At 41.7% G+C, this 15000-nt stretch overlaps 1 protein-coding gene and 1 pseudogene across 4 annotated transcripts in view; one reads left to right on the top strand and one right to left on the bottom strand.

Moving 5' to 3' along the window:
* Positions 1-15000, bottom strand: part of KCNH6 (potassium voltage-gated channel subfamily H member 6) — a 556858-nt gene that overhangs the window by 213229 nt on the left and 328629 nt on the right. For all 4 annotated transcript variants that reach the window (XM_085874776.1, XM_085874773.1, XM_085874777.1 and 1 more), the window contains exon 6: positions 7128-7333. In XM_085874776.1, coding sequence (XP_085730902.1) covers positions 7128-7333 — 206 coding nt within the window. The remainder of the gene's footprint in view (positions 1-7127; positions 7334-15000) is intronic.
* The window catches only part of LOC147030570 (uncharacterized), a 161132-nt pseudogene that overhangs the window by 40789 nt on the left and 105343 nt on the right, over positions 1-15000 (top strand).

Genomic DNA, 15000 nt, shown 5'->3' with positions numbered 1-15000 from the left:
TAAACACCAAAAATCCAGGCTGCAACCTCAACTTTTTTGTTCCTAACTTCTCTCGTCGAAGGAACTGTCTTGCAAAGTCCATGTTGTCTCACTGTTCCCTCCAAGGCTTCAAGCAGGCACTGCACCACCACCACCACCTCATGGCACCCCCCCCCCCCATTCTGACCAATGATGTTTATTACCCCCTACATCTCCATCTCCATCTCCATCTCCATCTCCATCTCCATCTCCATCTCCATCTCCATCTCCATCTCCATCTCCATCTCCATCTCCATCTCCATCTCTCTCTCTCTCTCTCTCTCTCTCTCTCTCTCTCTCTCTCTGTCTCTGTCTCTGTCTCTGTCTCTGTCTCTGTCTCTGTCTCTGTCTCTGTCTCTGTCTCTGTCTCTCTCTCTCCCTCTCTCTTGTTTGTTTATCCCCTTGCCGGTTGTGTCCAATTTTTGCCTTGCTACCGCACTGTCAATTTAAAGAGCAGGTTTTTGGTCGCTGATGACCGCGTGATTCGAAGGTTGCAATCACATTAATAATCGTTGGGCAATTATTTTCTTATATTTGAAACTCAAAATATGCTAAAATTAACTTTTAAGCCAAAACTTTTGTCAGTGATCGAAAAACAGACCGGAATTTACCAAAGATGCTATGACGTCACGTTCTCCAAAAACTTCGTGAACATTCGGAAACAGCGTGTAAACAACGGTGAGATGCGAATCAGAGAGTGATTTCAGCGGCGATGAAATCGAGTGTTTTCTTTCCGATATTGCCGAGGACGAGTCAGAGGATGATGGGAATTTATACTATGGAGTTTCTGGCCCTGAGCCATATAAATTTGAGCCACTTGCAAGTGCCAGAAAACGGCCTATTTCGTGTACAAATGGCAGGACTGACTGCCCGGCAGTTCACACTGACAGACTCCACCAGACAGATTGGTTTGTAGATTTTCATTTTCTTGTTCGATGCATAAAATACTGTAAACTTTGATTCGTCTGCGACTTGATATAATAATTTTCAACCCTCCAGTCACTCAAGAGTCAAACATAGAATGAATCAATAATGGTCCCAAATATATTATACACCGAAGCCTTGGCGTTGAAGTCTTTCTGACAGCTGAGCTTGACCCCAGCGGAAGTGAACAGTTAGAACAAACCCCAACTTTCAAGAGACTGTTTTGGCATATAAATACCAAAGCATGTTTAGCCTCATTGGGAAATATTCTACCAAATTTAGAAAAAAGTGGAAAATTGATCAATTTTTTACAATTGAAATGAAATTTCCCAATTTGTTGATGCTGTTAAAAAAAAGTAATTTAATCAACAATAAGTTGATTTGTTGAGAAATTTTTTTCACACTTGTGTTTTTCAGAAAGTTTATTTATGTGTTTTTCCATGTACTCTTTAAGAATACATTTCAAGGTTTCTCTCACTTCAAGGTCCCATGACACTCAAAACTTTCTGGTTATTTATATATTAACTTGACCTTCCCAGTGAAGAAATCACCCATGTTTCTTTTTTTAAAATCAACAATGGGATAATTAGACCAATATTTCGAACATTTGTAGTGCTTTTCACAACTTGCTATGCCCCGCCCCTCAAAAAAGTTGAGTTCAGCGAACCGCACATCACTTGACCGTTGACCTCATCTCCAGAACGCGACTCGCACAGAGTGGATTGATGAGACGTCGCGCGCCGTATAAAATACGTACAAATGCATTGTACACATGTGTTTGCTATCTCACTGATCATCTACTGATGAATGAATGTCGAGTTGGTATTGCTGCGTCTAAGTTATGAGAAATAAATTACAAGTGGAGGCAAGCTAACAGCACTGTTGTTGTACATACACTTATACCAAGTGTCCAAGGCCGTTGGCATGTGAATCACTTTTTAATTAGGGAGCAAGCATAATTCATTTCAGAATTTTTTTAATTTAAGACAATATTGGTGATGCACCATGTTTCTGGTGGCAGCAAAAAAAAAAATATCTATACACTGAGGACAATATGCTCTTTAAAATCTCAACATTTTCACAAACGTCAACTGCATGCCTGGTAGGGTAGGGTTCGCTTCGGATAATGAACGTCCCTGCTTCTCTGACACATCGACAAAGGTATCAGGAAGGCAACATGCTTTGTAAAGGCACATGAGGAGTATATTTTGTTACTGTAAAAGTGGGTCAGAATAATACAGTTTGCACCGGCACATAAACGAATATACTTTTTGCAATACTGTAAAGGAATGAATACTGACTGCACATTGTAATTTGCCCAAAATATTACAGCAATCAAAACGAAAAGTACAATTATTAAATATAAATATATATACATATAGTGCAAAGATAATGAGCAGACCTGCACAAAGAAATGAAAACTGCAACAGAAAAGAAAACTTCTTGTTGACTTGTGTATACCCTTGCAATGAAGCTTACAAACAACAAGTAACAATACAGGAATTCCTATGCCCACCCAAGATAAAAAAAATAATGACGACAATAAATGTCCATTTGGATATCTGACAAAATGCCCTCTTCACGCTTCCTCAAATCCCCGATACTCCTATTACACGGCCTCATGGCCTCGGGACTCTTACAGATTGACTTATACATTGTGTGCATGCTAATACAAGGTACTTGTCAACTCTAGAGTCGAGACTAGTCCGATAAATCCGTCGTCCGTCCGACTAGTCCGATAAATCTGACGTGCTGTAGCTTTGTTTTATTATTCTCTTTTCTTCATTGTTTCCTACTGGCACTAAATGACGACAGTAGGAATAAAATAAATAAAAATGCAACAGAACGTCAGATTTATTGGACTACTCGAGACAATTGTGTCACAAGGTGTGTTCTGCACACAAGTTTTCATCGTATCCGGACAGCGAGATTGCTTCGTTTTATGCGCGGAGAGATACGGCCGATGACATGCGCTGGCCTTGCTTGCGATTCATTCGCCGCGGTGCAACATGTTCGCTGCGCTGGTCATTTCACCTCACTAAAATATTTTTGATATCGAACAGTATGCAAGTAGAATTTACATAATTGAATTACGAATAGGATTTTGTCGAACCAGTTGTTATTGCCAAGTCTTCCTTCGACGTCCTCCCGATTATCATGAATGCCGGGAATTTCATCGCCAGTTTCCTCTGCTTGTCCTGCTTCGGGCTCGAACTGGTAAGGCCGTATTCCATTTCCAGCTGCCTGAACTTCACCTCCCGCGACTACGTTATCCGACACTTCTCCATCTGATTCAGACCAAAATCCTTCATTTCTCTCACACTCACTGTCGCTACCAGCCAAATCAAAGTCCATGTCATCCATTATTCAAAACCAAATGTTTGATTTTTTTTAAAGCAGAAATGAATGAAGCGTTTGAGTCGACCAATCGAATGTGGAAACACACATGAAGCCAATACAATCACGTAGACCACCAACCCGAGTAATTTACGTGCAGCCTTTGTTGTTCTGGAGATGACGTCATGTGGGTTACGCCCCATTCAGTAGATTTCGGCAGAATTTTTACGGACGTTCCCGAAGAGGTATGTTTTTTTTTATTTTACATTTTACAGAACGAGTATTGTGAAAAAACATCGTCAGATCAGAAATCACGATGAAAAACTCCTATAGGATATATATATATATATATATATATATATATATATATATATATATATATATATATATATATATATGCAATTTCAGTACTTTTGAGTGTCATGGGACCTTAAAACTCAACAATTGATTCTGTGACAGAGCAGTATCTGGAGAACTTGTCAACCAACAACTCATATTCACAGATTGGTGATCAGATGTGTTTATGCCTTCGTAATCCTCGGCTGTCAAAAGGTCACCACAAATGACAAGTCTATCCAAAGGGTCCTCTTTACCCATTTACTTTGGGGGAAAATTTCCCCGTTTTGTTTGTACAAATCTTATCCACTGCCGGCAAATGTTTGATTCCTTCGGGAATCGGTGGGAGCGATTACCCATTTTCCAGCCATTTTCACAAAACATGACGACACACGTACGAGGCATGATGCACAAATATCCAAATAACTTTGTTCTGCAATAATTCAAAATAAAAAAGGATAATATAGACAGTTGCAAGCTCAAAAAAATTACCCCCGTGCGGGAGTGACGGTCATCTCTGCGAGAAATAATACCACAAGTTCTCAATGTTTAGTTATGACCGAAGACTACTGCGCAGCTCCACTGCGCAGCTCGAACTGTGCAGTTTGGTTAAAGATGACTCGGCATTTTGGCGCGCGTGCACGAAATTATATTTTCAAAATAAATGCCGACGTTTACCTTTCGGGTTTTGAAACTTTTGCACCTTCGGCGGAAAATGTATAAATATATAATATACAAGGTCAGCTGCCATGCAATGATACCATTTACTAACTTTTACCATGCCCAGTCGAGAATATATAGCCTCCTGAAGGTAGGGCTGTTTTTACAAACTTTGAAGTCACGTGACGCGAAAATGAAAGCGAAATTCGAAAATCCGTCCTGACCAAATTTCGATATTGTCCCATAGATTCAGATGCCACAATCAAATTCAAGATCGCTTGAGAAATGGCGGAGGAGATAGAATTTGAAAATCGTCATTTTCGCATGAAAATCGTCATTTTCGCATTTTTTGCCAACTTTGAAGTCACGTGACACGAAAGCGAAAACGAATATCGAAAATCCGGCCCGACCAGATTTCGATATTGTCCCATAGATTCATATGCCACAATTAAATTCAAGAGTGCTTAAGAAATGGCGGAGGAGATAGAATTTGAAAATCGTCATTTTCGCATTTTTTGCCAAATTTGAAGTCACGTGACACGAAAGCGAAAGCGAATATCGAAAATCCGGCCGGATCAAAATTTAGATATTGTCCCATAGATTGATTTGCTACAATCAAATTCAAGATCGCTTGAGAAATGGCGGAGGAGATAGAATTTGAAAATCGTCATTTTCGTAACTTCAAAGGCCTCGTGACCTTGACCTTGACCTTCGGTGACCTTGAAAGTTATACCATCGTGTACGTCTCATCGACCTGTATCAGGATCACTAATGACCAGATGTCCCGCTTCAACTTAATTGTGAACGGACGGACGGATAGAAGGACATCGACACCCATATTATTAGGTCATGCTCGAAGAGATGACCTAAAAAGCGAAAGAACGGCCCGCTGAACTGGACACTTCTTCAATGAGCGAGTGAGCGTCCGCTTTTTTTTGGAGAAAGTGACGTCACCATCCATATATGGCACGCGGCTGTTTTTTTCCACAGCCTCGAGAAATAACAACTTCGGAGTTAAATTTCATTAATCTTCCCAATAGTTAGGCAACCACAACAATTTGCATCAAACTATTTAATGCACATATAATCATATTGATACATTTTCAGAACATGTTTGGTGACCTGCAACCTGCTCTTTAATTTTGCTGTCCTGTGAGCCTTGCTGTCGTCAAAAAAATAACAAACTTAACAGTATCTTTCTTATCGATACAGCCTAAAAATGAGTAGTGAGATATAGCAATGATCTGAGAATGTTTCTTAAATGTGGAGAAAAGTGTATATAAGCACTCATATCCACAAAGCTTTGCACTCTGTGAAAGTTCCATTAACAAGCAAAATATTTTGTTTTCAACACAGCCCTGAACTGATGTTGTTGTTTGTGGAATTTTGTATGCATAAGCAAGGTTAAAGTAGCATTTGTCCTTTGCAACACCTAAATTTATATCAGTCATAACAAAATGGATCTCATATTTTAAAAAAAAGATATATCAATAATAAAATTCACGTCTCAATATGACCAAGAAGAGCAAAATCTGCCACTGAGTATTGGTCATATCTTCCTCTGTAATGGGCACAATTATTCCCATGTTATTGTGGGGTTGGCCAGGGGGAGCCTGGCCCAAGTCCTTCACAAACCGGCTGGTCGGGATTACCATTCGACAAAGGTTAGGGCAGGAATTTGCAATTTGTTGAGGGTGCCAGGGATAGCTCGCCTATTCTTTGTGAAGGACACCGTGGGATCTTTAAAGTCAACCAACTGATGCCAGTGGACTGGACTCCCGTTTAACATCCATCTGAAGGACGGCACACACGTTGATGAATCATCCTGCCTGTGAAACACTGGGATGATGGTTTATATGTGGGCCGATATTCAAACGCAGGAAAGACAGCTTAGAGGTGAGAGTGAGTCGTGTTCATAACTAGTTTTCATTCTTCATAGATTATTAATTGAAAGTGACAAAAGTGAAATTTCAAAGAATGAGAGTTTCAGCATCTGAGGATTATATCATTTTTCACTGAATGTTCTTGTATGAAAAATAATGCACCATTAAGCTCTGAATGAAAGTTACATGAGGCATTGGCCATTCTCCCTCCAGAACCGAGTGCTCCAACTCGTTCTTAAATCATATATTGCTGCAAACATGTCATGCTGTCTGGTCAATGTGGATCATGGTAGTAATGCCTGAATACGACTTGACCCCCACTGAAGTTTCTGGTGACAGGTCAGGGAAGGAATTTGGAATTTGGCCAGAGTGTCACCTCAACTTTAATTTCCAGCAGCAAACGCCACCATGATGGGATGTCTGGCTTAACATCGCTCCAAAATATGGAGCACTCATTGTTACAATGCCTTGCCAGTGAAGCACTCAGGTGACAGTTTATAGTCAGGTGCGGAATCAGGACCTCGCTAAACTGCTCAAAGGCGAGTGCTACTTCTGAGCGATCTTTTCAACCCTAGGGTAATTTTTTTAATCTAACATGTTTTACTTTAAAGCTGAGATATTCACCATCAAAGAATAAGTTTTCTGTCAAAAGGACCATTTACAAGTCAAGGCTATAGCGATGGAGTGCAATTTCTGACCAATTTTACCTCGGTAACCTGTCACCAGCATTGAGTATTTGGAGTTTTAAGAATGCACTTCTTCAAATAAAATTAACTTTACTTTGTCCACACCATGCAGCCATACTCAAAAGACCCCTTAGGCTGTCACCAATAGGCAACACTTGTATAAGCTTCAAGCATTATGCAATTGAAGGTGCCAAGGGAGCTAAAAACGAGAAAAAAACAAAAACAAAGAGAAAATAAAATTGTAGCAACAAAGACAATGTAAAACTCGAGGTTAAAATCCTACCTGCGTAACCTTGTCAGTGACGATATGAGTACGTTCCCGCACACGGAAACGCCTTTCAGAGCCAGGTGGAGACACAGACGTTGCCTCTCCCCGCAGCTCAGCGAAGTTTAGCGTAAGGTGTGGAAGTTTTCCCACCGCTCTGTACCGCATCAGGTCTGAATCTGATGTCGAGTTCAGCAGGTTTGGCTTCACATTGTTTCCAAGTCCTGTGGATGAAGCAATTACTTTATAATCGAGGCACATGGCAGAGCAAATGAAATGGCAGAATTGTGAAAAAAAAAAACATTTCAACAAGATTGCTCGAAACATGGTCTTAAACACAATCTCCTAAATGTTCACTTCAACCGGTGAAATATTTGGTACCTTCATGTTATAACTGCTGACATTATCGACATTAATATAGCATGCATGATTTCCTTCATCAGAATTTTGTGCACACACTGAGGTGTCGTCTTAAGGTGTGTATTCACAGAGAAAAGTTTACTTCAAACTAAATCCGAAGTTCCGAGGACTGAAGTGTGCATCAACGGAAGTTAGGGCGTCGAAGCTTTTGACAAGTTAATCCATTTGGAATAATTTCAGTGGAGATGAAATCTGTGTGAACATGGTGTAACTCGCTACCTGAGGCAATGCTCATGGCAACAGTAGCTATGTGATCAACAGCTACACCACCCTCAGACTAAATCTCCCCTCTGCTGGCCTTTTCTCCTTACTACATAAATATAATACATGTATAATGAACATTTCACATAGTACTTTTCATAAAATACTTGCATGAATTACATATTAATTGATATAAGTTTTATGCAATTTTTAAAAGCGAAGACTATGGCATAAATAATGTTTCATAGAAGTTGGAAATAAAATCAAGAAGATGCAATAAATCACCCTTTATATTTTAAATTTGGACTTTTCCAAAGCAAAAGTGCTTCAAAAAGGTGAATGATCAGATCTGGTATGTCTCAGTTTTTGTAGTTCTTGCTGTAAAATACTGACATGTGGAAAATCTCAAAAACTGTGTAAATCTAAAGGTCCATATTATGAAAAGCAGGCAGACTTATTTCTTTCACAGGGCGTTGCTAAAATAACTCACTGATAGGATAGTCATGCAGGTATGCGAATTTTTTGGAACCTCTTCATATTGAGTACAAACAGCTCTTATTACCTCCGTCACCTAAGGTGGATGGAAGTTGTTTTCACCCTTGCCTGTCTGTTTGTTTGTTTTGTCTGTCTGTCTGTGAGCTAGATATCTTAAAAAGTTACGGATGGATTCAGACAAAAAAAAAAAAAAACTTAGTGGAGATGTTGTGTGTGTGACAAAGATAAATTGGTTACATTTTGGTGAAGATCCAGACAATAGAATTTTCAAAGAGATTCTTCACAATTGAGAGATCGAGCAAAAAACGATATACAGCACAATATCTCAAAAAGTTATGGAAGGATTTGGCCGAAATTTGGTGGAGATGTTGGGTGTGTGAAAAGGACAAATTGGTTATATTTTGATGATGATCCGGACACTATAATTTTTTGAAGTGATTCTTCATCATTGAGAGATCGAGCCAAAAACAATATCGGCATGATATCTCAAAAAGTTATTCACGTGTTCGGATGAAACTAGGTGGATGACTTGGGTAGGTGACAAGAACTACCACATGAGATTTTGGTTCAAGTCAAGATCCGACCCATCAGTAGGATACAAAACGTAAACTGTTCAGCCGAGCAGAGGTCTGCACACCACCGAACTGAGTGTCGTTATCGTTTTGTTTTTAAAACCGTATTTGATTTGCAAACATTTAAATTACATCATATGTTGAAGACACAGGATAATGATCTGACCAAATGATTTATTTTAATGCAAAATGAGTGCAGTTATTCCGACTTTCCTGCAGGGTCAGCCAAGGAAGGTTTTTGTCCTTAGCATTTCATGAACTGCTTGACAAGAGCTGATGTTTGATTGAAGACAGTAATTTGTATTTTGTTTAGGGTGCTGATGATAACTTGCCTCCCTTTCTTGAAAGACATCATGAAATATTTAACGTCCACCAACGATCAATACTGGCAGATGGGTCCTCCGGCCTAACGTCCTTACGATGGACGGTGCAAACATTGATACATTACCCTGTATGCAAAACATGAGGATGACAGTTTAAAGTTGGGTGCAGATTCAAACCAAGGCTATACAGCTGAAGGTCGTGTGTGCATTCTTCTCCAATTAAAAGGAAGATTAATTTTCCATCCTGAGCATAACAAATTTCATGATAATATGTGACATTTATCATGAAGAATCCCATTTTAATGAATTCATTTATTTTATGTGCAGCTTGTAGCTGCTGGTTTGTATCATTGCTGAGAACACGGCTGGGCTGCTGATGCAGGAACAGTGTCCCTTGTAGATTAGGGCAGGAATTTTGGAATTTCTGTCCATGTGTGTACCTATATGCCATCCTTTCAGTCCCACATTTTAAGGAACAACTTTCAAATCAAAGTAATGAAAAGAAAATGGTGAATATGACTTTTTGGAAAAATTATCCAAAACTGTTGAGCTGTTGTGGAGAAATTAAGAAAAGTTCTTATACTCAAGTTTCTTTATCAGAAATATGGGAACTGCATCATGTCTGCATAACGTGAAATGCAGACTTTATTGGAAAAAAACCACAGCAGTTCATCTGCTTGCACACAATGTAAACTGGGGGGCATCATTCATATTGTTGTGAATTCGCGCCCGCCGGCGTGCGATAGGCCAAGTGACTTGAATCGCGGCACGTCACCCACCGGACGGACAATTCTGTCGTGACCCTCTCGGACTAACGCCAGGAGCTATTCACGGGTGGGCCTTTCGGCCTCACCACGATCGTGCCAATCGGCCACCCACGTGGATAGGGTTGTTCGCCAAACTCGACCTACCTAAGGACCCACGCGGATGGTAAACCGGGCGATCGCACCTCGCCGCAGGACGACTCTGGACAAGGGCCGCTTAAGCGGTCCGTTCCGTACTATCGGGATAACCGAGCGGTGTTATCGTCGGCCTCGACGGTTCCGATTACTTATCGGGCGTATTAAGCCCACTACGAACCCTTTACGTGAAGCAAGATGGAGATTCAATTAAAGAAAAGACGAAGCGAAACGGGGAACAAGTTCACACAAGCACTTTATTCACACAGACACAGAGCACACATATACAGCCAAACAGGATCAGAATGCACATAAAGCAAATGCAAGAAGAAAAACAATAAAGCAACGACGACGCAGAGCTACAACCGTCTAAGACCGACACACGGCAACACTTATACAGTTTTACCTCACAAGACACGGCGCCACAAGTTCCATACAAAAAAACCCGAAAAGAAATGGTGACTTCCCTTTTGGGCCGTCGAGTCCCTCTCCTACATCCGCCGACGTGGTCCCGCCTGGCCGCGACTCCGTGCCCTGGCGTGGTCGGCGAGTCCTCTCTTGCGTGCCTCGCGCCTGCATGTGTTGGCCACTCGACACCACGGAACGAGTGTTCGGCGCTATCCCAGCGCGGATAGAGGGGGGGGGGAAACGTGGATGCCCGAAGTCGGGAGAGGGGAATGTCGGACGCTCCTTCCCGCCAGCGGGGTCTTGCAACTGCGAAACAACTGACCAGGCCAGCGGCCACCAGGACGAGCGAGCCGGAAGACGAGAGTGAGAACGACCACGAAGCAAGAATATCCACCGAGCAAGAGCATCCACCCAACTGCTTCGCCCGTCTCCGACTTATATATCCCGGAGCTCCGCCCTGTTGTTCCGCCCCGTTCCTTTCTCCACCCCCCTTCGAGGCGCTTCGAGAAAGGTCTCGAAGAGGGGCGTTCCTCCTCCCTGGCCGCGTCACACCGCGCATCCACCAATCGGGCTCCAGCTGCCCCCACTCTACTTCTCCTCCCTCACACCAAGCGCAGAGAAGAATGGCGCGAAAAGCCACCGAGAGTCCTCGTTGGTTTTTATTTCAAATAAAAGATAGAGAAAGAAAAACGACTGACTCAAAGCGTCGCAGCCCGAATGAATCACATATATTCCCTCTAAACAACGAGTTTTGGGTGAACTACACATGTACTGAAGAGATATCTCACCTACGGGACCTGAATGGTGGTTTGCGAATTTCCACAGCCGTAACAATATTTATCACTTGCAAAATCGAATATTCACAAGAATGTTTGTCCTCTGAGTATGTTTGTTTGTCTGTCAGTTGCCTACAGGCTACAATTCTCAAATGATCCTCACAAAGCTTAACCAACTGAGAGGGCTTGTGAAAGCTGGAAACCTATTGTTTTTGAAGTCAATACATCAAAAGGTCAAGGTCACATAAATCAGCATATTTCATCCGATTGTGTGTGTGTGTGTGTTTGTGTACATTTACATAGACATATATATATATATATATATATATATATATATATATATATATATATATATATATATATATATATATATATATATATATATATATATACATACATGCACTGAAGGTGGACAAGGGGGCCTATGTGCGAGGAATCTGTGAGGGGGTAGAGCATCACTTGTGGACAGGTGATTCTCGTCCCGCTTACAGGGGAATTCACGCATTACGTTCATCCAAGCCCATCCCTCGGAGCACTGCAGTTCGAGCAGAGAGTGGTAGGCTCTTGACAAAGGAGTCTGAAGTGAAGGCCCGCTGGGCCGGTTACTTTGAGCGGTTGTACCAGGCTGATCCCCCAGCTGTCGAGTTGGACGTCAAGGGTGTTACAATCCTTGTTGCTGACCCTCGAATCAACTGTGGTCCACCTTCGCTTGTGGAAACACGGGCTGCGGTGAACCGGTTGAAACGGGGCAAAGCTCCAGGGATCTGTGGCATCCATGCCGAACTTCTCAAGGCTGGTGGAAATGCTGCACTAGTGTCGTTGCATGCAGTTTTGTGCTCTGCCTGGAACACAGGCATCATCCCAACTGACTGGAAGAGGGGCCTTGTTGTCCCTCTCTGGGATAAATATATATACATATGCTTGCTTTATGTGTTCTCGTAGTGTTGAAGAACAGCACACAAGCTGGTTGAAATCGAGCTCTTTCTTGTAGTTGTGGTACTGCTCCCAACGATACTCGTACAGTGAACTGAACCTACACCATGAGTTCAATCCAAGTTCTACGAAGATTGGCCATGAACGCGCAAGGACACTTTTGGATTACATAAAATCCATCAACAATCCATTCAGCACTGGGATCAGACTTCACAACATCTCTACTGGAGCTGATATACCCCAGGAGGTTGTTGATGGATTACTTGAATGCCTGGAAACTGGTGAGAAGAGTTATCAAGAGTTTGTTGAGACCAGATTTCGGAATAAGGAGAAACACCTACATGACACAATACCTACTAACCGCAAGAATGTTTTCGTGAAGCATGCTTCTACACCGTCCACAGCGAAGAAATCGATGGCAAAAAAGATGCTGCAGAAACGATTAGGTACATTGATTATGCCAGAGAAAGAGGGTACAGCATGCTAGAGCTCCTGAAGTATGAATTGACCAGCACATCCCAGTTCCTCACCACTGAATGTAAAGATGGCATCAGATTGAAGAAGCCTGATAAAGGCTCCTTATCGAGAGAATTAGTCAATCAACTTCCAGAGGAAAAAAGGAATGTCAAATGTGATGCTCAGATGACAATAGTGGACTTCATGGCACTTGTGCGAAAACTACCAATGAAAAAGATGGGCCTTGACACATTTGGGCAATTGGCTGAGAGTCTTTCCAACAGCATTCTTGCTGAAGGTTCTGAGTCCACAAGAATAGACATTATTTTTGATGTTTATCAAAAATCATCAATCAAGCAAATGGAACATGCACAGAGAAGTTATTCTGAAGAAATCACTATCACCATTAGGTCTGACAATCAGAAACTTCCTGTCGATCTTGATATGTTCTGGAGCTCAATGTTGAACAAAGTAAGGTTGCAGGAGTATGTCTTCAAGTGGATGCTGCAGAATGTTGCATCAGAAAAGGAAATTATCTTTGGAGGAGGATATGGTGGTGAATGTGGGAAACTATTAGCTGGCACTGGAACACAGATCGCAGAGCTCTCAAGCAACCAAGAAGAAGCCGATGATAGAATCATGTTCCATATTAATTATGGTGTTGTGAAACACGGGGTTCATCAGTCTTGATTGACTCACCTGACACATGTCTTTGTCAACCTCATCTTCCACTTCAAGAAAACCTGGCAACAACAAAAGCTGTTTGTAAAGCTTGGTAACCAGAAAAACAAGAAAACTGTACCAATCCACCTGTTAGTTGATGAACTGGACAACAATTTGGTGTCGTGTCTCCCAGCCATTCATACACTTTGCGGGTGTGACAGTACCAGCAAGGTGGGTCCAAACTATCTGGCATGAAAGCATCCATGGATCTATCCCAACTGGAAGGGTTTGGTATTGAGGAACTGTCGCCACAGATGATAAGTAATGCTGAAAAATTCCTTGTGTCCGGATTAAAGAAGACCGACTGTTCCACATTCGATGAGTATTGTTGGGAGCAGTACCACAACTCCAAGAAAGAGCTCGACTTCAACCAGCTTGTGTGCTGTTCTTCAACGCGACGAGAACACATAAAGTGAGCATATCTGCAGTGTAAGATGTGGTTACAAGCTCCAAATCCTGCAGTCACCAAACCAGATCCACGCCAGTATGGTTGTAAAGCAACAGATGTTGGAATTACACCTGTGATACTGCCAGTACCGTGCAGGCCCGATGACCTGCCCCCTCCATGCAAATGTCCAACATCATGTATGAGTACCAAGACGTGCACTTGCAGAGGAATGAACATAAAATGTGTGGTGTTTTGTGGCTGTAGTAAAGGCAAAAAGTGTAGAAATCCACATAATTAAACTCTAAAATATGGACAATGTGCAAAATTACAACAGGTAATATCATAAAGGGTCAGAACTGTAGTGCATACAATGCTGAAATCAGTTTTTGGCAAATATCTTAAAAACTATTGACTTTTGGACATGGAAATGTATTACTGACCCCCCATAATATGGCCATTCCGAACATTGAGTGGTCACACAACCTTCTAGGTCCAACGGTTCTGGAGATACAGTAATGGCGGGTGGTAGTACTTCGCTTAAAAAGGGGCGTGACCATTTCACCTATTTCGCCGTCAGTGGCAAATGTGTTACCAACCAAAAATTGTTCAATGACCTTCAATTAGATGATTTTTGAAGAGTTTAGCTCTGGACATACAAGTACATACAAAACCACCATGAGCTACTCGAGTAAGTACCATATCCCTGTGTCGTAAGAGGCGACCAGGGTTGCATCAGGAAGGGCATCCGGCGTAAAACCTGTGCCAAATCATTATGCGGATCATAACGGATGATCCGCTGTGGCGACCCCTAACAGGAGCAGCCGAAAGAAGAAGAAGAAGAATAAGTTTATAATTATTTATTTATTGCATTTCTTTCCTTCCCTCCCAACTCACTGTCATATTCCTTTCATCGGGTCAATCTTCTCCTGGTTGTTTGTGCTACGGGGAATAAACCCGTTGGTTTTACAAGAGTTAAGGTTCTCGTGTCTCTCTTCAGTTCTCGTGCACGCAAACCCACCATTAATTTGGAACATCGTCTGAGGGAGTAGAAAGCCAATTCGGCTCATCCGTCAAGCATCAGTGTTAATTGACCTGGACATGACAATATTATATTATTTATTTTCAAGTTTTCATGTGGAATATCAGTTTCCCCCACAAGATGATTATAAACCACAGCCAAAAGTACAACTTTCGTATGACAGTTAATGTTTTCAAATGAACATATTGTAAAAGCAAAGGGTGGCAGCATCAGTAGAGATCGCATTCGTCATAATCGCAAGTTGCACGATACAACAGG

This window comes from Eptatretus burgeri, chromosome 3 (genome assembly GCF_056783735.1).
Source record: "Eptatretus burgeri isolate ZD-2024b chromosome 3, Ebu_testis_v1, whole genome shotgun sequence".
NCBI lineage: Eukaryota > Metazoa > Chordata > Myxini > Myxiniformes > Myxinidae > Eptatretus > Eptatretus burgeri.
The sequence above is the reverse complement of the archived record's forward strand: the minus strand, read 5'-3'. Positions and strand labels throughout refer to the sequence as shown.